The 21727-nt window shown below is 51.6% G+C and overlaps 1 protein-coding gene across 2 annotated transcripts in view; it reads left to right on the top strand.

Annotated features, from left to right (window-relative positions):
• The first annotated feature begins 9581 nt into the window (after nt 1–9581).
• TMCC2 (transmembrane and coiled-coil domain family 2) overlaps nt 9582–21727 on the top strand; it is a 36791-nt gene continuing 24645 nt past the window's right edge. Inside the window, exon 1 of one of the 2 annotated variants that reach the window (XM_055144611.1) lies at nt 9582–10388. In XM_055144611.1, the coding sequence (XP_055000586.1) occupies nt 10182–10388 (207 nt within the window). In that variant the 5' untranslated portion in view covers nt 9582–10181. Of the gene's footprint in view, nt 10389–10987; nt 11415–21727 lie in introns of those variants that run through there. The other variant, XM_055144612.1, reaches the window with a different exon arrangement.

The raw sequence follows: 21727 nt of genomic DNA, 5'->3' as shown, positions 1-21727 counted from the left end.
ATAAGTCAATGAAGTAGCGGAGACACGGAAGGAAAGTAGGACATCAGTTTATTTCATTGTGATGGGCCCAGGGATTGCCATGGTTCATGAACCTCTAACCCCTTGACAACTCATTCAAACACTGAGTTTGCATTTATACTTTAAAGCTACATTTGTAAGTGACAGATGGTAGTAGGAAATTAACTGAAAGCTATGTTGTCTGTAGTTTAAACAAAAGTTTTACCACACTTCCTGGTCAACTATAAGAAAACAGGATATTGATAGAGCTATACATCAAGTGGGTAACAGTTTCTTGACGTAGTTCAGGGTTAGGAGCTACATATCCTGTTGTTTAACACAGAACTGCACGGTCAGCACAGATACTCCATATGTCGAGTGGACAACAGTTAGTATTTAACATCTCTTGTGATTTAGCACAGATAAGCCATACATTCCACACCGCCCAGGAACTTGATGCTTGCAAACGTTTAGCCTTGAACTGGCCTAGCGGCATGTGGATGTTGTCTTTAACTAATTTCACAAATTGGCATGTAACAATACCAAAGCAGACAGAAACAGCACAAAAAAGGGAGAATTCCAGACTGATATTCCTGACAAACATAGACGCAAAGATCCTCCACAAAAATATTTTTTTTTTACACTGGTTGAGTGATTTATTCATTGACAGCTAAGTTGAAATCTAGACAGATATTATGATAGAAAGAATGCATTACAAATTTGCTTAAGCAACTTTTAAATCCAGTTTTCTTTTTTTAGATACCAGCATTGACCTAACAGAGATATTTATCACTGTTCTACTTAAATCACATTACGTGCTACCAGTGATAAAAGCATAACATAATTTTTGATTTTATTTTTTTCCTAACTGTTGAGATCTTTTATTTTTTATTTTTTTATCCTCCACAAAAATATTAACAAATTAAATCCAACATTTCATCATAAAGATCATACACAGATCTTTTTTTGTTGATCAGCATTATATCTTGTTGTGGGAAGTTCTTCCCTCTAACAACAAAAAAGAAACCCCACAAGGATGGGGTCTGCCCCTAGATAAGATAGGATAATTTAGGCATAGAATGCAAAAAAAAGGGGGGGGGTATGGTGCTGTTAGCAGGTCAACCTGTACCAGTGGGGCGAGTGCATCAACAGCCTAAAGGTGCCTTCAGACTTCCATATATCCCAAAATTACTGCTGTGCCTTTGGCTGGATCCCAACAACTTGGGGCCAAGTTTACCAAGAAATTGAATGGCCAAAAGTTAGTTGTGTGGGAGCCACACCCACAAACCACCTCTGGCTCAGCTATACAAGCTCATTTATTGGGCTTATTTCAGAAACCCATATATCTCAAAAGAAATCGAAAGCCGCAGTTAGAGCCAGCTGTATGGATCAATGCGGGCAAGCGGGCACGTCCTGCAGGGATTATGCCAATATTTTATTTCTCTGGAAAAGATGGAAACAAGGACCATGATCCAAAGACACGCAAAAGAATCTCTAAACCGAGCAGCTCACTGCAGAGATGCCCCCAGACTTTAAGCCAGGCCAACCTCACCGGGGTGCCTTAGACGGGGGGGGGGGGGAACAGGTGTCATCCTTTCACCTGCCCCCTAAAAACCCCAGTGACTGCCAACTTCCAGAACCCAATGAGTGAGAAGTGCAGGTATGCGGGTTCAGTGTCGACAAACTCCAGGCCTCAAGGGATAGGAAATAGGTAGGTCCTTCTCATCCCCACCCACCATGGGACCCTGGAGATCACTCCCACAAACTGCCTTCAGCTGCTATTTGAGCTACTTGGTGGCCATGATCCAGAGACACACAAAAGGATCTCCGAACCGAGCAGCTAGCTGTAGAGATATCTCCAGACCCTAATTATCTAAAATTTTAGAATTCCAGGAGTGCCGCACAGCATCTTATGCTATTTATAACAAGCTATACAAAAAAGAGTATGGGGGATTGTCTGCCATTAGAGGCAGGGGAGGGGTGGGATGGGGGGATACTGGGATGTTGGTGGTGGAAGATGTGCACTGGTGGAGGGTTGGGTGATTGATTATTGTATGACTGAAACTCATACAGGACAGCTTTGTAACTGCATCTCATGGTGATTTTTTTAAAAAATAATATAAAAATAATAAAATTAACGCTCGGAATTTTTAAAAAAGTAATGGGGAGTTCATGTCCAATTCAATCAGCTTAATTAATGACTGAATAAATAGCAGTACTGCGATAGCACAGCGGTAGGGCATTCACCTTGCACGCAACCAACCTGGGTTCGATTCCTCCGCCCCTCTCAGAGAGCCCGGCAAGCTACTGTGAGTATCTCGCCCACACGGCAGAGTCTGGCAAGCTACCTGTGGCGATTTCAATATGCCAAAACAGTAACAACAAGTCTCACAATGTAGATGTTACTGGTGCCCGCTCGAGCAAATCGATGAGCAACGAGATGACAGTGACAGTGACAGTGTCTCCTAGATTTAAAAAAAAAAAGAATGCAGAAGGGTTACAAAAGTGCACCCAGAAAAGAATAATATAGCAGGAAAGAATATATTACATTCTATATCTGAATGTATATGAATAGATGCTATTAAGACAAGAAATCTTTGTTGCGAGCCGGGGCCGGTGCTCAGCTCCGGCCGGCCGGGTTTTCGGCCCGGGTGCCCACGCCTCTGCAGAGCCGGTGGATGTGGAACGAGCGGGAACCAGAGACAGCTTTAGGAATTGGGGTTCCAGCAAGTGCTTGCACCCATGTATGGAGACTGTGAACTAACTTTGGCTACATGCTGTTCCAGGAAGGGAAATGATTCATTTTCAAACTTAAATCTTCGCAGACTTAATTACTATAATACAGAAATTGTAAACCGCATGGCCGCTACCACGGCCACGCGACATTTTATCTCTTCATTCTCATCAGTGGAAAACTTACTATCAAATTTTTCCCTGTTACTAGAGCTGTATTCTTAGGGGATAAATTCCAACAAAAATAGTGAGTCTGTTTTGAAACTCTAACAACAATAGTGAGTTATGTGTTGAAATCTGGAATGTAATCAAGGTAAAGAGAAAAGGAAGTGAAATTATCACTCACGTACGGGGTGGGTTGTGGGGTGAGGGGTGGGATGTATACTGTTTTTTGTTTGTTTGTTTGTTTTTGTTTGTTTGTTTTGTTTTTGCTTTTGTTTCTGTTTTTATTGGTGGTAGAATATGGGCACTGGTGAAGGGATGGGTGTTTGAGCATTGTGTAACTGAGATATAAGCCTGAGAACTTTGTAACTTTCCACTTGGTGATTCAATAAAATAAATTAAAAAAAAAAAAGAAATCTTTGTTGCAAAATGCACCAGGCAAACATAGACTGTTTAGGGTCGGGGCTGGAGCCATAGGACAGTTGCACACTGCTGACCCGGGTTCAATTCCCAGCATCCCTGAGCACCACCAGGAGTGATTCCTGAGTGCATGAGCCAGAAGTAACCCCTGTGTATTGCTGGGTGTGACCCAAAAAGGAGAAAAAAAGACTAGGGTCTTTTAGATGTAGGGACAACATGACAAAAATATGACAGGAAACTATCAGGACTTTATGTAGCGATGTAAAATACCCTGGCCTCTGCTTTTCATGTATGTATTGAGCGTTGATGTGCTCACAAACTGCCCTGAACATCTCTGTCAACAATAGCATGGCTTGCCGTGCACACAGTTGACCTGGTTTTGATTCCCAGCATCCCATATGATCTCAGGAGTACTGCCAGGAAAAATTCCTAAGTGCAGAGCCAGAAGGTACCCTTGAGCACCACTGGCTGTGGCCCCAAAGCAAACCAAAAAACCAGACAAACAACAATAAAAAAAAAAAAAACAAGGTCTTTCCTGTTGGGACCCCTGGGGTCAGGGGTCGGGGGAGCGATGTGATGTTGTAGTGAATAAATGGTTGGCCTATGAGCCCACTGACGGCTACCCGGATGACTTAAAGCATCTGTCTGCCCAGATGACTTAAAGCAACTGTCTGCTTATGTGTACTTGTCTTATTCCCCATGACTGGCCCCTGCTGGACAGGCGTTGAAGGTACCAATTTACTGGCTTTAGACACCTTGTTAAGTGTGGCACTTAGAAAGGACAGAGCAAAGTACAGTGGATAGGGCACCTGCCTTGTAGATTCCATAACTGGCATCTTATATGGTCCCCTAAGTACCACCAGGAATGATTTCTGAGTGCAGAGCCAGGAGTAACCCCCTGAGAATCGCCAGATGTATCCCCCATCTCAAATGTGGCACACAGGGAATTTGGCTATCATGTCCTGGATCTGCAATAATATAAAAATCAAACAAAGCCAACTTCAACCTATATAGAAAGGAGGCATGCTTCAAGCTGATAACAGTCTCTGCTTCCTTAGAGTTTTAAAGCAACGCCCTCCACATTTCTTTAGCCAAAAGGTCATGAATATGCGGCCTCTGCTTACCACCCATTCAAGGGCCCTGACACTTCTCTGGGGTCATGAATATGGGGCCTGTATGACAGTAGGTGCCTCTGCCTGCCATCTTGCTCATTGGAACCTACCCACCCTGCCAGGTTCTTCTCTGCCAAGTTCTGTCTAATCCTGCCAGGATTTCTCTGACATTCTACTCCCCCCACCTTTGGAAATTCTAAGGGCCTATGACTGTGTTTCCACGTTGTGCCTGATACACTCGGTGGATCCAGAATCCCAGGTTCTAAAAATGGAGCCTCTCTGCCGTTTAGGAAGTAGCTGCTTGACTGACATAAATACTGAGCAATTAGAGTTTTTCTAGGATACACATTCAAATGAGTGGTTGGGATGGGCAGAGACAGAACAGTTGGGAGGCCCACAGAGTAGTAGGTCTGAAATGGAGCAGCAGGGGGGTATGGTATATGAGAGATGTGAAGACTGGGAACCTTTTAGCAGTCACCATCTGACTCAGATCAAGGCTTTTGGCTGTGCCTATGGTCCCCAGATGTTAGCTTGTCAAGAGGCTCAAGAGATTTCTGAGTTTACTACTATGATTCAGTAGGCGAGACTGCTCAAGAATTTGTATTTCTTGGATCAGAGAGAGAGTACAGCAAGTAGGACATTTGCCTTGCATACAGCCTGCCAGGTTCGATACTCAGCACTACATATGGTTCCATCCTGGCCAGGATTGATCCCTCAGCACAGAGCCAGGTGTAAGTCCTGAGCACAGCTGGCTGTAAGCCAAAACAACAACAACAGCTGTATCACTGTATCACTGTCATTGATTTGCTCGAGCGGGCAAATCTCCATTGTGAGACTTGTTGTTACTGTTTTTGGCATTTCGAATATGCCACGAGCAGCTTGCGAGGCTCTGCCGTGCCGGCGAGATACTCTTGATAGCTTGCTGGGCTCTCCAAGAGGGGCAGAGGAATCGAACCCCGGTCGGCCTCGTGCAAGGTGAACGCCCTACCCGCTGTGCTATCACTCTAGCCCAACAACAACAACTAGAAAAGAACTGTGAACAAAATTAGAGTCTGCATAAATCTGAAGGTTGGCCTCTGGACTCTCAATCCTATTTCACTGGTTTGAGAGTTGATCTTTATTCTAGTACCACATTATTTTGATTACTCTAGCTTTATAGTATAATTTATGGTCTGAAAATGCGATGCCTCCCATCATCTCTTTTCTTCTTAGAAGTCAGCAATCTTATTTATTTAGATTTGGGGAGGAGAGGATCCACACCAGGCTTGCTCGTGGCTCTGAGCTCATTGATAAAGGGGCTTATGGGACCATAAGTGGTGCCAGGGACAGAGCTCAGATCAGGTGGGCATATGCAAGCCATACTCACTGTACCATCCTTTGGGCCCATCTTTTTCCCTTTTTTTCTATAGCTTTTGGACCACACCTGGCTGTTTTCAGGGGTCACTCCTGGTAATGCTCAGGGGATCATATAAGTGCCCTGAACCAGGATGGAACCAGGGTTGGTCATATGCAAAGCAAGCACCTTATTCCCTATACTAGCTCTCTCCCCATCTTATTTAGTTTCTAAGAATGACTTTGGATATTCAGGGAATTTTAGTAGTGTTTATTCTAATTTCTTAAGAATGTCATTGGAGGGGCTGGAGCGATAGCACAGCGGGTAGGGCGTTTGCCTTGCACGCGGCCAACCCGGGTTCAAATCCCAGCATCCCATATGGTCCCCTGAGCACCGCCAGGAGTAATTCCTGAGTGTAGAACCAGGAGTAACCCCTGTGCATTGCCCCAGGTGTGACCCAAAAAGAAAAAAAAAAAGAATGTCATTGGAAGGGCTGGAATGATAGCACAGCAGATAGGGCATTTGCTGTGCATGTGGCCAACCCAGGTTCAATTCCCAGCATCCCATATGGTCCCCATGCACCACCAGGAGTAATTCCTGAGTGCATAAGCCAGGAGTAACCCCTGTGCATTGCTGGGTGTGACCCAAAAAGCAAAAAAAAAAAAAGTCATTGGAATTTTGATGGAAAATTCTGTTGAATCTGTATGACACTTTTGGTCATTTTGATGTTGTTAATTCTTCCAATCTATGAACATTGATTATTTTTCCAATTCCTGGTGTTCTTTTCTATTTCTTTTAAAAGTTGCTAATAGTTTTTAATATATAAGTCTTTCACATCCTTTGTTAAGTTTATTTCTATGTTTGACCTATGTTCCTAGGTATGACAAAGGAGCTTTGTATAAGAAATAGAGCAAGGGAAGCCTCTTAAACAAATGGTGTTGGGAAAACTAGATAGCCACATGCAAAAAAAAGAACGAGAGAAAAGAAACTGGAGACTTTCTCACATCATTTATAAAACTTAATTCAAAGTAGAATCATCACTGTCATCATCACTGTCATCCTGTTGCTCATAGATTTGCTTGAGTGGGCACCAGTAACGTGTCCATTGTGATACTTGTTGTTACTGTTTTTGGCATATTGAATATGCCACAGGTAGTTTGCAAGGCTTTGCCATGCAGGTGGGATACTCTTGGTAGCTTGCCGGGCTCTCTGAAAGGGACAGAGGAATCGAACCGGGGTTGGCTGCGTGCAAGGCAAACGCCCTACCTGCTGTGCTATCACTCCAGTCCAGTAGAATACGACCTCAAAATTACACTAAACCCATAAAATACATTGAGGAAAACAGACACACCACTCTAGGATACAGACCTCAGGTGTCTTCAGTGATTTGACTCCATTGGCAAAGGTAACAAAATAAACAAATGGGATGGGATACATTCAATTAAAAAGGTTGTACATGACTGAAGAAGCTAGTGCTAGGGGCTGGAGCAATAGCACAGTGGGTAGGGCGTTTGCCTTGCACACGGCTGACCCGGGTTCGATTCTCAGCATCCCATATGCCCCCCCAAGTGCATGAGTCAGGAATAACCCCTGTGCATCGCCAGGTGTGACCCAAAAAGATAAAAAAAAAAAAAAAAGAAGCTTGGGCTGAAATAAAGACACACATAACTGAATAGGAGACAATATATCAGATAAAAGGGCTAAACATTCACAAAGTTCAACAACAAAAGAACTAATAACCCCATCAAAAAATAGGGAGAGGTGAACGGACATTTCCATGAAGAGGAAATATGAAAAGCTTGTAGGCATATGAAAAAACGTTCATTGTCAGGGAAATGCAAATAATAATGACAATGAAATATCATCTCATACCACTGAGAATGACACATGTCAAAAAATATGGAAACAACCAGTTGCAGGGATAGGGTGAAAAGCAACTGTCATTCACTGTGGTGGGAACGTTGTCGGGTTCAGCCTTTATGGAAAACAGTATGGAAATTTCTTAAAAACGTAAGGATCACTCTCATATGACCCAGTGATTCTACTTCTTGGCATCTACGCCCTGCCAAACACAAACACATTAAATTCGCTAAAACTATTTTTTTAAAAAAGACATATGTATACCTACATTTTTTAAAACAGAGCTTAGTACAATAGCCAGGAGAGGGAAACAAGCCAAGCGTCCAATGCAGGTGAATGGATAAAGAACTTGTGATATATACACAATGGAATACTGCGCAGCCGTAAGAAAAGATGAAGTCATTCCGTTTATTGCAACTTCCTTGGAACTGCAGGATACTGTGTAAGTGAAATATTAGGGGAAGGACAAATAGCACATGTTCTCACTCATATGCGGCCTATAGAGTAACAAAACTAAGGAACAGGCAGTGTCCAATGATGACACACTATTGAAATTATAGAACAATGGAACAAACTCTTAGAATTATAGAGCAAACTCTCTGGATTATAAACTCTTGGATTATAGAACTGAGTAAGTAAGATGGGGAGGGGGAGGAAGGGAAGCATGAGGTGGACTGGGAGCAGCACCAGGACGCTGGTGGATAATCTTTGGTGCTATGATGGTGGTGAGGTGTGGTAACGGTGTACATCAAAACCATAAACACGAACACTGCTATAAAGATAATCTAAACTAGGGGGCTGGAGCAATAGCACAGTGGGTAGGGCCTTTGCCTTGCACACAGCCAACCCGGGTTCGATTCCCAGCATCCCATATGGTCCTCACGAGCACCGCCAGGGGTAATTCCTGAGCGGAGAGCCAGGAGTAACCCCTGTGCATCGCCGGGTGTGACCCAAAAAGCAATATATATATATATTATATATATGATTATATATAATATTATATAATCTATATAGGGATGATCTATAGCTAAATAGGGACTACGAAAATGTCTTAAAGACATTCTTCAACGAAAGACTTCAGAAGGAAGCAAGGACAGTTTCAAAGGGCTTATGACACGGTGGCTTTCCTCAACCCAGTGACTGGGGTCTGTCACGTGGACGGACCCTAAGACAGACTCCACGGCGAAGCGGCCTTAGCATCAGTGAGGACTCGGGAGTTCCCTCCTTGCTGGCAGGAGCCAGGAGCATGACACAAGACAGAGTTGCTGGGGTCACTCTGCTCCGCACCTCGGTGACCCAGGTTTTGCTCGAATCCGCGTCCACAGTAACGGTCTGGCTGAAATGAATGAGAAAAAAAAAAAAAAAAAAGACATCGCCTCCCTCTCCTACACCTGATTTGAAGGCGGCGGCTTCACGGTTTGCCCGGAGCCGGCACCTATTACTGCGTCGCGATGAATGCTTCTAATGCCTAAGACCTCCTAGGAGAGGGGTCGCTCAGAGCGGGGGGAGCCACCGCGGGTCGGCGCGCATCACACCCGCCGTCCCAGCGGGAGTCTCCGTAAGTGAGAGAATATGCAAAGTTACTCCCCCCCCCCCCAAAGGCCGCAAGGATGCACACCCCGCGCGCGCCCTCCCGGCCGAGCGGGTCAGGGTGGGGACCCTCGACTGGAGCGCCTTTGGCCAGGGCGGGTCCCGCGCATCTCTCCGCGGGCGCCGCGCCTGGGGCCCGCGCCGCCCTCCGCAGTGCCGGCGCGCAGAGCCCCCGGGCGAATCCCGCGGGTGCGCACGGTGCAACCAACCCGGAAACCGCGGCCTCGCGCCGCCCCCGCGGGCCCGCGGGCTTCCCATTGGCCCGCTGCCCGTGTCACTCGTCCCTGGCCCCGCCTTCCCCTCGCGGGCGGGGTAGGTTGCGCGCTCGCCGCTGGCTCGGGCCGCGGTCGCGGCTTTGCAGCAGGCTGCGCGGCGGGCGGGCAGGCAGCGGGGCGCCGGGAGCGCTGGCCGCGAGGGGCCGGCGCGCTGCAGGCTCCACGGCCGGCCCATGTGCGCCGGGGGCCGGCGGCAGGGCCGGGGGCTGCCCCCCTCGGGCGTCCAGCGAGGACCTGCCCGGCCGGCTGCCCCGCGCCCTGCCGCGCCCAGCAACCGGGCGGGATGCGCTGTGCCGCCCAGCTCCCCGCCGCCCTGCCCATGCCCTGAAGCAGAAAGTTTGGGGGGCCGGGGGGCGGGGAGGGAGACTGGCTTTCTCCTCCAATGGCTCCAATGACTGCCCAAGGACTCCTGCTGCCCAGCCTCGCCCGTGACCTGCCTTCGCTCCCCAGGTCGTAATGAACTATTCCAAGCTGTAACCAAGGCTCCCCCTCCTCCTCCTCCTCGTACCTCGCTCCACCCTCCTCGGAAAAAAAAAAAAAGATTTATTTTTTAATTCAAGCAATTGTGATCCGCCGACTCCCCTCCGCATTAATAATTCAGCTCCCGGGCCTCGTTTCGGAGTGTAAAGAGGGGGTGCGGTCTCCCCCACAAGACGGGGCGCTGGAAGGGCAGATTCCCGGGGCCGACCCACATACACCATGAAGAGGTGCAAATCAGACGAGCTGCAGCAACAGCAGGGCGAGGAGGATGGAGCTGGGCTGGACGATGCCGCGAGCCACCTGCCGGCCACGGACCTCCGGCCTGGGGAGGCCACGGGTGCTAACTCGGCCGGCGGGCCAACTCCCGACGCGGGCGCTGCCGCCGCGCCCAACCCGGGCCCCCGGAGCAAGCCTCCTGATTTAAAGGTGAGCGCAGACCCTCCCCTGGCGAGCCCAGCCCGCGCCCCGGCGCTCCCCGAAGTGCCTTCCCGGGATAAAAGTACCCGGGAAGCGGAGGTCAGAGAGGATGCGCGGGTGTGCTCCGGGGCCAGTCCGGGGGTACCTTTGTGCCTTCCCGCATCCTTCCAGGCCTCTGTTTGTTCCTCATTCGACAGCCGTTCTAGTGACTCACGCTCAGAGATTGTTTGAATAACTATTCTCAGACAAAGGGCTGAGCAGAATCCAGGATGCTAACTAAAAAGTTGACATCACTTTCCCTCCTGTAAACTGGCAGAGGAAAATTACCGGAGTGAGAGGCCAAGCAGAGGACCTTTGGTTTCCTTTGCCCCGTTTGTGACCTCCTTTTGGACCCCCTCCTGGGTGAAGCTCAGTTTGCCCATCTGTGAAAGGGGAGTGAGGATATTTTGCCATTAGGTGGAGCCCGAGGTTCAGCTAATGCTTGGAGATCCCCGCCTGGCTGTCAGCTGAACCAACCCCCAGGGTGGAGGACTGACAGGTGGCTGAGCTGGGCATGGGCTGGTTTGGGGACAGTTCAAGTTGCACATATGCTGAGCCGGCAGTTAGAACCAGAATCGGCAAGAGCTGAGCACATGCAACTGGGAGCCATTTATTTTCCAGCCTGGGGTTGCAAGACAATCGTTGAGCTGTATTGAATATCTCTCTATATTAATTAGAGCAGCCCCTGGGATAACTGATGGACCTTTGCTGGGGCAGCTACAGAGACTGCAGGCTCAGGCGTCTCCAGCCCGCTCGCCGCTGGGCTGAGCAAGATGTCAGCCCAAGGAAGGAACTTAGGTACCTTGGAGATTGATGCCTTGGGGAGAAAGCTCCGGAGGGGGTGCAAGGTCTGGGCTAGGGGAGTGAAAGGAAGGATTCATTAGGTTAAGTAAAACCTGTATCCTATGGCAGCAGCCTCTAAGGAGCTCACCAGAATAAGCCAATGACATTCCTTATTTGGCCTGCGAGGCTCAGAGGCAGGAAATCAGAGTGCAGGTGAGTGTGTGCGTGTGTGTTACCTGTCTGTTACCTGTTTGTTTCTTAGGGAGCGGGAGTGGGGCTAGCCAACTCCTAGTGTGCGCCTAAGGAGAGCTGGAGCGGGGAGGGGTGGAGGTCTTTGCATGTGACCCGTGATCCTGCTGCCCTGTTCGGAGTTCCAGGCTAGCCTCAGGTCTAAAGACGGCACCGCACCGGCAGCCATGCTTGAATCAGGCCCAAGGAGTCCTTGTTGCCTGTCCCAGCCTGTCCCCTGTGGTCTGGGGGGGTAGTTCCTCTTCTAAACGGGAAGGTGAGGGTAAAGGGGTGCACTCAGTGGGGATGCGGGAAGGGGACAGCTGCCTTTGTGTGCAGCTCTGGGCTGATGCACATCCGTCTGGTCAGTGAACCCTAATACCTTGACCAGATGGGATCCTGGCTTGAGTCCACGAATAGCCGACTTGGGAACGACCCCACGATCCAGCTCCGGCTGGCATGGGATCAGCCAGCCCCAGTCACATCCCCAGGCTGCCCTCAGGAGGGAAGGTGGGCTGGTGGTCCTGTGGGGACTAGCAGTGTCTTTGTGTAGATAATCTGCCTCAAGAAACTTGTTCATCCCCACCCTCCTGTATCATCTTTCTTTCTTTCTTTTTTTTTTTTTTTTTTTTTGTGACACCCTCATTCTGGTTGGGGCAGATATAGCCACGACTCTACACTTGATATTAAGTGCTGAACTTTCCTGAACCAGAATTGAGGTCAGGTATAGGAAAAGGAGCACACTCCCCCGCCCCTCCCGCTTTCCCCAGGTCTCCACTGAGGTCGGTGGCGGCCACCAAGGGAGCCAGGCTGGCGCGAGGAGAAACCCTAGCTGCCGCCTGCCTGCTCGGTGGGGGCCGGGCCACGGGCCACCGCGGGGCCTCTCCTGTTTACCTGGACTTGTTCTATCATAACATGTTGTTGAGAGAGGGACAGCAGAACTAGACACACGCCCTGCTCTGTCATCACAGGCCAATCACTTCACTTTTCTGAGCTTTTTTTTATCCTAGGGAAAGGGTCTAGGGATATTAGAGGGTGTCCATACTTGTTTGCCAGTGCTGGAAAAGTGCCGCTGATTTGGTTTAAAATTGATGTTGGAGGTCAGGCGGTGGTACCAGGGCATGCCCTTGACCTGGGGTCAAGCCCCCGGTTCCAGTTGGCCTCCTGAGCATCACTGGATATGACCTTGGTGGCCCTGGAACGTGGCTCAGTGTCACTCTGCAGGCCCTGAGCATCCAAGCTGCGTCCGCCTGACTTGCTGAATAGCGCCAGGAGGGGCCCCCACTTGGAACCCCTGCCCAAATATTTGATGGTGATACCAGAAAGGGAAAAGTGTTCTATTGGGGGGCCCACACCTGGCAGTGCTGGGAGAGATCGTGTGACACCAGGGATCAAGCCTGAAGCTCCCAAATGCAAAGCATGTACTCTCACTCATGAATCTACCTTCCTGGACCTAAAATTTAATCTGGGGGAGCAGGGTCGGGCCATACTCGGCAGCTACACTCAGGGACTGGCCTGTGTTCAGGGGATCCTATGCAGCGCCCATTGAATCAGGGTCAGTCCACAGGCAAGGCCAATGCATAACACCTAAAAAAAAAAAATCTAATTTTTGAGACCCACACTTATATGTGACCTAGGGAGACCAGCACTTGGGGTGTGCATTTGTTTTCATCTTAAACTGTCTTTTGTTCCTTCAGCCTCTTATGTTTACTTTTGACAAGTTCCGGGCATCAGAGAGAGCATTTGACAAGTTAGATTCAGAGCCTCAGAGAAGATCTGGAAGAAGTAGCTCGAGGGTCACTGTTTGTGGATGAACTTGGTCTTTTCCTCAGAGGCCTGAATGCTGCACTAACTTGTGGCACCCAGAGGTCTCAGCGGCTTTTGGGGTCTCTCTCCACAGCCCTTCAGTATCTCAGAGCTCTGTTCTCTGCTCTCTTCCTTTTGCTCTGGGGTTGGTTGGGAGGTGCCTGGGAAGGAAGGAAGAATAGTTCACCAGCAGCCTTAGTCCACCCCTGAACAGGGGCGTGGTTGCCAGGCTGCTGTTGCAGGACAGTGGGGGTCTTCTCGGCCCCAGCAGTCATCGACGAGACCCTTGGGGAGGTTGTGTCCCTACACACTGTAGTCACACCTGGCAGTTCAGCATCCCAGGCACGGTGGCTTGGATTCTCCCGGGACCCCTCGAGTGGGTGTCTAGGGTTAGTTGTCCCTGTTTACGTTGCTGCTCCTGTTCCCCGGCTGTTTGGGGGGAGAGGTCAGGCCCGTGGGAGCCCCAGCAAGGAGATTGAGCCCCCAGACACAGAGCAGGAAAACGCAGCATGTGGTCGATCTCACAGAGGCCTGGGATGCGTGGCTGTGCTCCAGAGTCAGTTGGTTCTGTTCTAGGGCATTCTGGAAGCCAGAAGGCAGGGGGTGGGGGGAGACTGCCGACCTCCCCACCTCTCTCAGCCTTGTGCGGCCTGAGGAATTGAGTCTTTCCTGAAAGGAAGGGTCAGGGTGTTCTGGTCCGGTCCCCTGCGGGCTCTTTCCCCTGACAGGCCCCAGGAAGAATTTCCCAGGGAGTTCCGAGCAGTATTAATATTTTTCCCAGAAGAAGCGGGGAGGGTTTATGTGTGTGTGTGTGTGGGGGGGGGGGTGTCTAAATTCCTTCCTTCCAATCCTGGTTCAACGTGCTTTTGACTCACTTCGGTTGTGAATATCCAGTCCCACCACCGACCGTCCTGCCTGCTCAGAGGAGCGTTCAGGGAGCGCTGAGAAAAGGCAGCGGAGGGAAAGATCTGGCCGGATCCCCTTAAGATCCCTGCAGCTGAGCCTGTACTGGGCGCCCGGGCACACGGCCAGTGGGCAGCCATGCCCCCCGCCCCCGGGCACATTCTGAACGCTTGGCGCAGTCTGGAAATGTGAATGAATATGGCATGCACGTAAAAGTGTCCGGAGACCAATATGGAGAGTTTAAATAACAGCAGCCAGCCCGCGCCTCCATCTGCCTCTGTCCGTCAGCGGCGTGCCCGGGACGCCCTGCTTGCCTTCCGGTCCGTGGATGGTTGGGTGACTGGTTTTGTGTTTGTGTTTGTTTTGTGGCTCGGGAAGTGGGACCAGGGTCTCGCACATGTCCCTCTACTGAGCCCCGTCCTTGGCCTAGTTTTTCTTTTCTTTTTTTTGGGCAGGGGAGAGTTATTTCTTTTTTTTTCTTTCTCTCTCTTTTGGGGGACAGGGGTGTGTGGGGGGGTGTTGGACCGTATGTATCTGTTCTCAGGACTTCCTCCTGCCTTTCTGTGCTTAGGGCTCACTCCCGGTGGGGCTCAGGGTACCATAGCAGGTGCCAGAGATCAAACCCAGATCAGCCACATGCAAGCCTTACTATCCTCTCCTCTCCTCTCCTCTCCTCTGCCTCTCCTCTCCTCTCCTCTCCTCTCCTCTCCTCTCCCCTCCTCTCCTCTCCCCTCCCCTCCCCTCCCCTCCCCCCCTCCCCTCCCCTCCCCTCCCCTCCCCTCCCTCCCCTCCCCTCCCCTCCCCTCCCCTCCTCTCCTCCCCCTCCCCTCCCCTCCCCTCCCCTCCCCTCCCGCTCTTCTCCCATCCTTTCCCCTCTGCTCCCCTCCCCTTTTCTCCCCTCCCCCTCCTCTCTTCTTCTCCTTTCCCCTCCCCTCCCTCACCCCTCCCTCCATTCCCCTCCTCTCCTTTCCTCTCCTCTGCCCTCCTTTCCCCTCCCTTCCTCTCCTCCCCTCTCCTCCCCTCACCTCTGCTTCCTCCTCTCCTATCCCCTGCTCTCCCCTCCTGTCCCCTCCCCCTCCTCCTCTCCTATCTCCTCCCCTCCTTTCCTATCCCCTCCCCTCTACTCCCCTCCCATCCTGTCCCCTCCCCTCCTCCTTCTCCTCATCTCCCCTCCACCCTATTTTCCCCTCCCCTCCCCTCCCCTCCCCTCCCCAGCAACCACTTTGGTGGTTGGATTTCCTTTCTTTATGGGCGGGGCATGCTTTTTGACCGTACCTAGCAGTGCTGAGGGCTACTCCTGGTGCGGGGGCTCACATCTAGTGGTGCCTGGGGTACCGTGCTGGCTCCAGGACTAAACGCCACATGCGGGGCAAACCCCTTAGCCCTGTTATTTTCTAACGGGGCCTGGATTTCCTTTCTGGTGTTGTTTCTAACTTGGGGTTGCACCTGATAGAACTTGAGAGTGCCGGTCGTGCCGGGGGGGCTGAGACAGCCCTTGGTCTTCCACATGCAGTACATGCCCCGGCCCTGTGAGGCATTTCTCAGCCCCTTGCCTGCCTTTATTCTGAAGGCCCAGGGTGTGGGTCTGTTTCTCCACTCTGCCCACGGGGAAGGCGGCTGCCTAGTAGGAGTGCGGCGGGGTGGGAAAGCGTGCGCCTGGGCCTGGGGGACACTGGCCGCGTGGCTCCGTGGGCCCTGCTGCCGCCCAAGGCCCCTCGTCCTGCCTGCACAGTCACAGTCTCAGGCGAGAAGGCTCCCGTGTCAGGTGAGAGCTGTGCAGGGGGTTGTCAGGGAAGGCGACTGAGGCAGACCCAGGAACAAGGAAGTAGATGGGAGCAAAAGGCACTGCCTTCATCTCCAGGCAGGCCCCTAGGAAGGAGCACTTGTGAGGAAGGCATTCATTGAAAGACTCGTTCAAATTGAAATATGCGATGGAATCGGAAATCTATGGTGTTAGTTGGGGGGGAGGGGCAGGCGGGCCCAGAGCAAGGGATTAAAGAAAGAGTGAAATTGAAATAATTAGCAAACTAGAGGAGAAGAGGTTTCTGTTTCTTTTTTTTTTTTTTTTTTTTGCTTTTTGGGTCACACCCGGCGATGCACAGGGGTCACTCCTGGCTCATGCACTCAGGAATCACCCCTGGCGGTGCTCAGGGGACCATATGGGATGCTGGGATTCAAACCCGGGTCGGCCGCGTGCAAGGCAAACGCCCTACCCGCTGTGCTATCGCTCCAGCCCCGGTTTCTGTTTCTTAGTTTCATTTAATATTGGGGTGGCCATGGAAGCAGTGTCCTGGGGCCCCAGAGCCACTCCCAGCACTGTTGTGGTTCAGTGCTGGAGATCAAACTGCGGTCTCCCACTTTCAAAGCTGGCACTCCAGTCCCTTACGGAAGTGGCGGTGGGGAGGTGGGAGCGGAGGACTCCTTTTTGCTGCCAAGGTTATAAGACCACACCGGGCAGTGCTCAGGACTTACTCTCGGCTCTGCTTAGGCAAGGCTCAGGACCGAACGTGGTGCCAGGGAGCAGACCCAGGTTGACCACATGCACAGCAAGTGCCTTACCCTCTGCACAGTCTCTCTGTACTATCTCTCTGACACCCATTTGTATATTTAAACTATTGTTTGGGGGGGGGGGGCTGGAATGATAGCACAGCGGGTAGGGCATTTGCCTTGCACGCGGCCGACCCGGGTTCAAATCCCAGCATCCCATATGGTCCCCTGAGCACTGCCAGGAGTAATTCCTGAGTGCAGAGCCAGGAGTAAACCCCTGTGCATCACCAGGTGTGACCCAAAAACCAATATATATATATATATATATATATATATATATATATATTGTTTGGGGGGCATTCAGTGCAGGAATCTGGACCCCAGATGGCCTGTGACCAGCATATGCAGCTGTCCTAGAGCCAGACCTTAGGGTTTTTGTGAACCTGATATGGCCCGTCTATGGCTGGACTTTCCCAGTCGCTGAAGCTTGCAGAAGGGCTTTCTAATTGGGGGAGCAGATGGCCAGTGCCCCGCCCTTTGTCAGGCCTGAGCCCTGGAACCTGGCCTCTCAGGCCACTGGCTCCTCCTGGAGGGTCTCACCATGCCCACCCCCTCTGCCTTCAGTCCTGTTCCGACCGGCCTGAGTCGTGAGCACTCCATGACCAATGAGACAGCATGTGGCAAGCGCAGCTCTGTGTTCCGCCGCATATTGGGCTCCCAGGGAGCCCCCAGCTGTCCAACTGTTCTCGTGGGAGCTCAGGGACGCTCGGGGTTTAGAGGCTGCGGCTTGTCATGTCTCTACTTGTGTCTCACACTGTCAGTCCCCATTAAAAAAAGCGTCTCTCCCTCGACAGGGAATTGAAACATCCCAAAGGACCCGATTCGGTGTGGAAGTTCAAGTACGAGTGTCAGGCTGGAAAAGGCTAAGGCAGCTTCTCTGTTGGGTGCGGAGGAAGATGGAGACCCATCTTCCCCATCTTCCCTTCACGTTCCCTGGGCAGGCCCTCTCCTGCCAAAACCCTTGTAGGAAAGGAGCTGTGTTGTTAACTGTTTTTAAGTTGTTTCAGCACATTGCAGTCGAGGTAGCGTGATACCAGCAGTGTTGACTTTGAGCTCTCGTGAAGTAACTGCATCTCTGCAAAGTGTCCCACACTGTCCACCACCGTCCTGTGCTCGCTTGTAATCCACCTTAGGAAGGGGCTTTCTTAGAATGAGGTGGGACCCGCGTGAGGACCATGTGAGTCCGTCAGATACTTCAGTTTCTCCCCACGTGAGGAGGTTAGAACAAAGTTGTGGATTGGGGTAGCAGGAATTCAGGAGGGCAAAACAACATTTGATTTTTTTTTTTTCAAACCAAGTGGCTAAAGACTTCCTTCTTGCTGCCAAGTTGAGATGCCCGTTCTGGACTCAGCGCTGCCTGTGGGGACACGGGGAAGGGCAGCATCTCCCTCGTTGCTGCGATCATCTTCCCAGCCTGCTCAGTCTTGAAACTCGCTAAGATAATAGACTAAGATGAGAGAGGTGGATTTTTGTTTCTCTGAAGTTTTAACTTATTTGGGACGTGTCCCAGGTGTTTCTCAGAGACCAGATGCCACTCCCGGTGATTCTCAGCCACCCAGGTTGTTCGGTTCAGGCGAGGGCTTGGGAATGGAGGGCACTGCCCGGGCCTCACTGTGAGTGCCAGGGCCGCCCCTGCGATGCTCAAGGCTTGCTCCTGACTCTGTGCTCAGCAGTCACTCCTGGTGGACTCAGGGGACCACATGGGGTGTCAGGGACTGAACCCAGGTCTGCTGCATGCAACGCAAGCACCTTACCTACTGTGCTATCTCTCCGACCCCCATTATTATTCCCACATTAAATAACACATACGTTTTCAGCGTGGTCTTCACACGCCAGTAGTCCTCCTGCTGGGATCCCCGTGGCAGCACTGCTGGGCCACATGTGCACATGCGGCCCCCAACTCTCGGCCTCGTGCCTGCAGACCACCTCCCCACCCTGGAGATGAGGGGTTAAACTGCAGCACGAGGGATCTGGGTTAGAGGCCAGAAAAAGCTGCCCGCCTGGACGTTTTAGATCTCTGCAAAAGGTGAAGCCTCTGGAAAAGGCCATTGTCTCCAGATTAAATCACCTTTTGAAGCCTGTTTTGTAGGTTGGACTGTTTACCTCGGAGAATCAATACTTACGTAACAGAAGCCATGTCTGTATTGAGGTCTCAGCCAGCGGTGGGAGTCACAGAGGAACGAGAGTGCCTGTCCCGCGTTTGCTCAGGGGCTGCTCTTGGATCCCGTCCATCGCAGCTGGAGAGTTGGGTAGCAGTTTGAAGCCAGGCGGGGCGGGGGGGGGGGGTGTTATCTATTTATTTATTTATTTATTTATGTATTGCTTTTGGGTCACACCCGGTGATGCACGGGGGTTACTCCTGGCTCTGCACTCAGGAATTACTACTGGCAGTGTTCAGGGGACTTTATGGGATGCTGGGATTCGAACCTGGGTCGGCCACGTGCAAGGCAAACGCCCTACCTGCTGTGCTATCACTCCAGCCCCACGGGGAGTGCTTTGTTAATTGCCAGTGCAGATAATATGCTCTCTGCAGTTCAAAGGGGGTGCTCAGAGACCCACACCCCTCCACCCCCTGCCATGGAGGAAGGGGCAATGTTAGAGGGGCACGGGGAGGAGAGAGAGGCTCTGAGAGCAGGTGACTGGCATAAAGTCAGCTGTGCTGGCCGGTGTTGAGTGGGTTCTGTCTCCAGAGCCACTGGCCACCTCTCCCAGCTTGCCTCAGCTCCGCGCAGTTTGTCACGCAGGGAAGGAACAGGGAAGTAAAGTAAAATTGGGATGGGGATCATTTGCCTCCGAGTTGAAGTCTCCTTTTGAATATCCGCTGTGACTCCCCAGAAGATGAAAACGGATTCAAACCATGTCTGTGCTTGCATCTGCATCGATGTCGTCAGAGCCAGGTGATGATGGCTCGCCTCCCACTTTTTCCACCGGACCCCTCACTCCATGCAACTGCGGGACAGCTGTGAGATCCCTTGGCCCACCCTGTGTTGGAGAGCAGCTCTCTCTCTCTCTCTTTCAACTTTCTCTCTCTCTCTCTCTCTCTCTCTCTCTCTCTCTCTCTCTCTCTCTCTCTCTCTCTCTCTTTTCCCTCCCCCGCCCCCTCAGCCCCCAGGTAATTAGATTAGCTGCAGGATGGTGTGACTTTGGAGGGTCCTTTCAGCCTTGCTGGGGGTTGTTAACCTGGAGCCCTAGGGAATTGAAAGCCATCCTTGGCTCTTTTAAAGAGCTGGTGCTGAAGATGTGGCCTGAAGCATTTCACCTGTGACCTCTTGCAGCTGTGTTTTGCAGATTTGACTGAGGAGCTTTGGTGACGGACCCACCACCCTATAGTACTCTAAACCCACTCAGTACTCTAACAACCCCCAGCCTTTGGTGGGGCAGAGGGGCCTGCAGTCAGCCCTGGGGGTAATTAGATTGGCCACAGGTTGGTGTGACTTTGGAGGGTCCTTTCAGCCTTGCTGGGCGTTGTTAACTTGGGGTGTTGGAGAGGGTGCTGAAGAATTGCCCTGAGGCATTTCACTGGTGACCTCATGCAGCTGTGTTTGCAAGTTTGGGAGCAAACTTCCCCTTTGGGGGACCCACACCCAGGGAGGAAAACAGATGAAGTTGAACTGTTAGGAGACCACAGTCTTCTCCGGAAGGATCTTTCTGAAACCAGCTTGTTTCGGAAAACACCCTTTGTTCTTGAGAGGATGGGGCACCCCCAGGAGCTGGGCCTTTCCTGTTCTGAAAGACAGTCAGGTGGGTGCCCGCCTAGCAGTGCTCTGGACCACGAGGCCGTCTGTGCAGTTCGAGGCGGCACTTGCTCCCTCTCGGCTGTCCCAAGAGCTCTGTTTGTGTCCCATCATCTCGTACCCAAAGCAGCTCATCTCTCTGTTCCGAATCTGTGACTCCTTTTGGCCGTCAAAATGGTTTCTAGCAGCCGGGGAAAAGCAAAAAGTCAGCGTAGAAAAAGCAAGTGACATTTAGTCGCTGGAACCTGTTAGTCAGAGCAGGTGGTGCTTTCTGCTGCGTTGGTGGCTAAGTTCCCTCGAGCTAGTCACCATGGTTTTCCTCATTTCCAAAAGTTGGAGGACGTTTCTGTGTGTGTATGTGTGTATGTGTGTGTGTGTGCGTGCACGCGTGTGTGTGTGTGTGTGTGCGCGTGCGCGCACCAAGGGTTGCTTTTGTGATTTTTTTTTTCCTTTTAAACATTGCCTTCCCATGCTGTGTCAAAACCTCTTCAACCTCCCTGCCGACACCCACGGCAGCAGCATCCCTGCAGCCGCCCCCACCCGACCTTGTTACCTGCATCTTGAGAGTGGGGGAAAGCCCTGGGTGAGGGGCAGTGCACCCCCCTCTGCTTGGACTCCTCACTCCTGCGTGCTTCCCAGCTCCTGCACGCTCCTTGGTGCTCCTGGGACAAAGGTCCCGGAGCCACCCAATGGCTCCTATGGATTAGAGGTGGAGTGGGCAGTACCCAAGCAGCTCAGGGTCTGGCCTGTGTGCCTGGATATGGCAGGGCAGGGCCACCACGCACCACGTCCAGTATGGGCTGTTGACTCTGGCTCCAACATTCCCGGTTTTGGTTTTTTTTTTTTTGAGGTTTTGTTGCTTTTTGGGTCACACCCAGCGAAGCTCAGGGGTTACTCCTGGCTCATGCACTCAGGAATCACTCCTGGTGGTGCTCGGGGGACCCTATGGGATGCCGGGAATCGAACCCAGGTTGGCCGAGCGCAAGGCAAAAGCCCTACCCGCTGTGCTCCAGCCCCTCCAGTTTTGTTTTGATCCTGCCCTGATTCCGTTCCAGGAACCGTGGGATGGTCTGCTTCAGTGTCGGGACCGCTGTGGGGTCTGGAGAAGGTCAACTACTGGGCTCGAAGTTGGGGAGTCATCTGTGTGCCATGTGCAAGCCACCTGACCGTGCTGGGCTCCTTTGTTCACCAGCACAAAGGTGACACTAACCGACCTAGGCTGGACCCTACCTACGGGGGACAGGCCTGCCCAGGCGACAGCCACGGCCTGAGCTGGCAAGCACTCCCCAAAGTGCCGACATGAGCACT

Source organism: Sorex araneus, chromosome 7 (assembly GCF_027595985.1).
Source record: "Sorex araneus isolate mSorAra2 chromosome 7, mSorAra2.pri, whole genome shotgun sequence".
Classification (NCBI taxonomy): domain Eukaryota; kingdom Metazoa; phylum Chordata; class Mammalia; order Eulipotyphla; family Soricidae; genus Sorex; species Sorex araneus.
The sequence above is the reverse complement of the archived record's forward strand: the minus strand, read 5'-3'. Positions and strand labels throughout refer to the sequence as shown.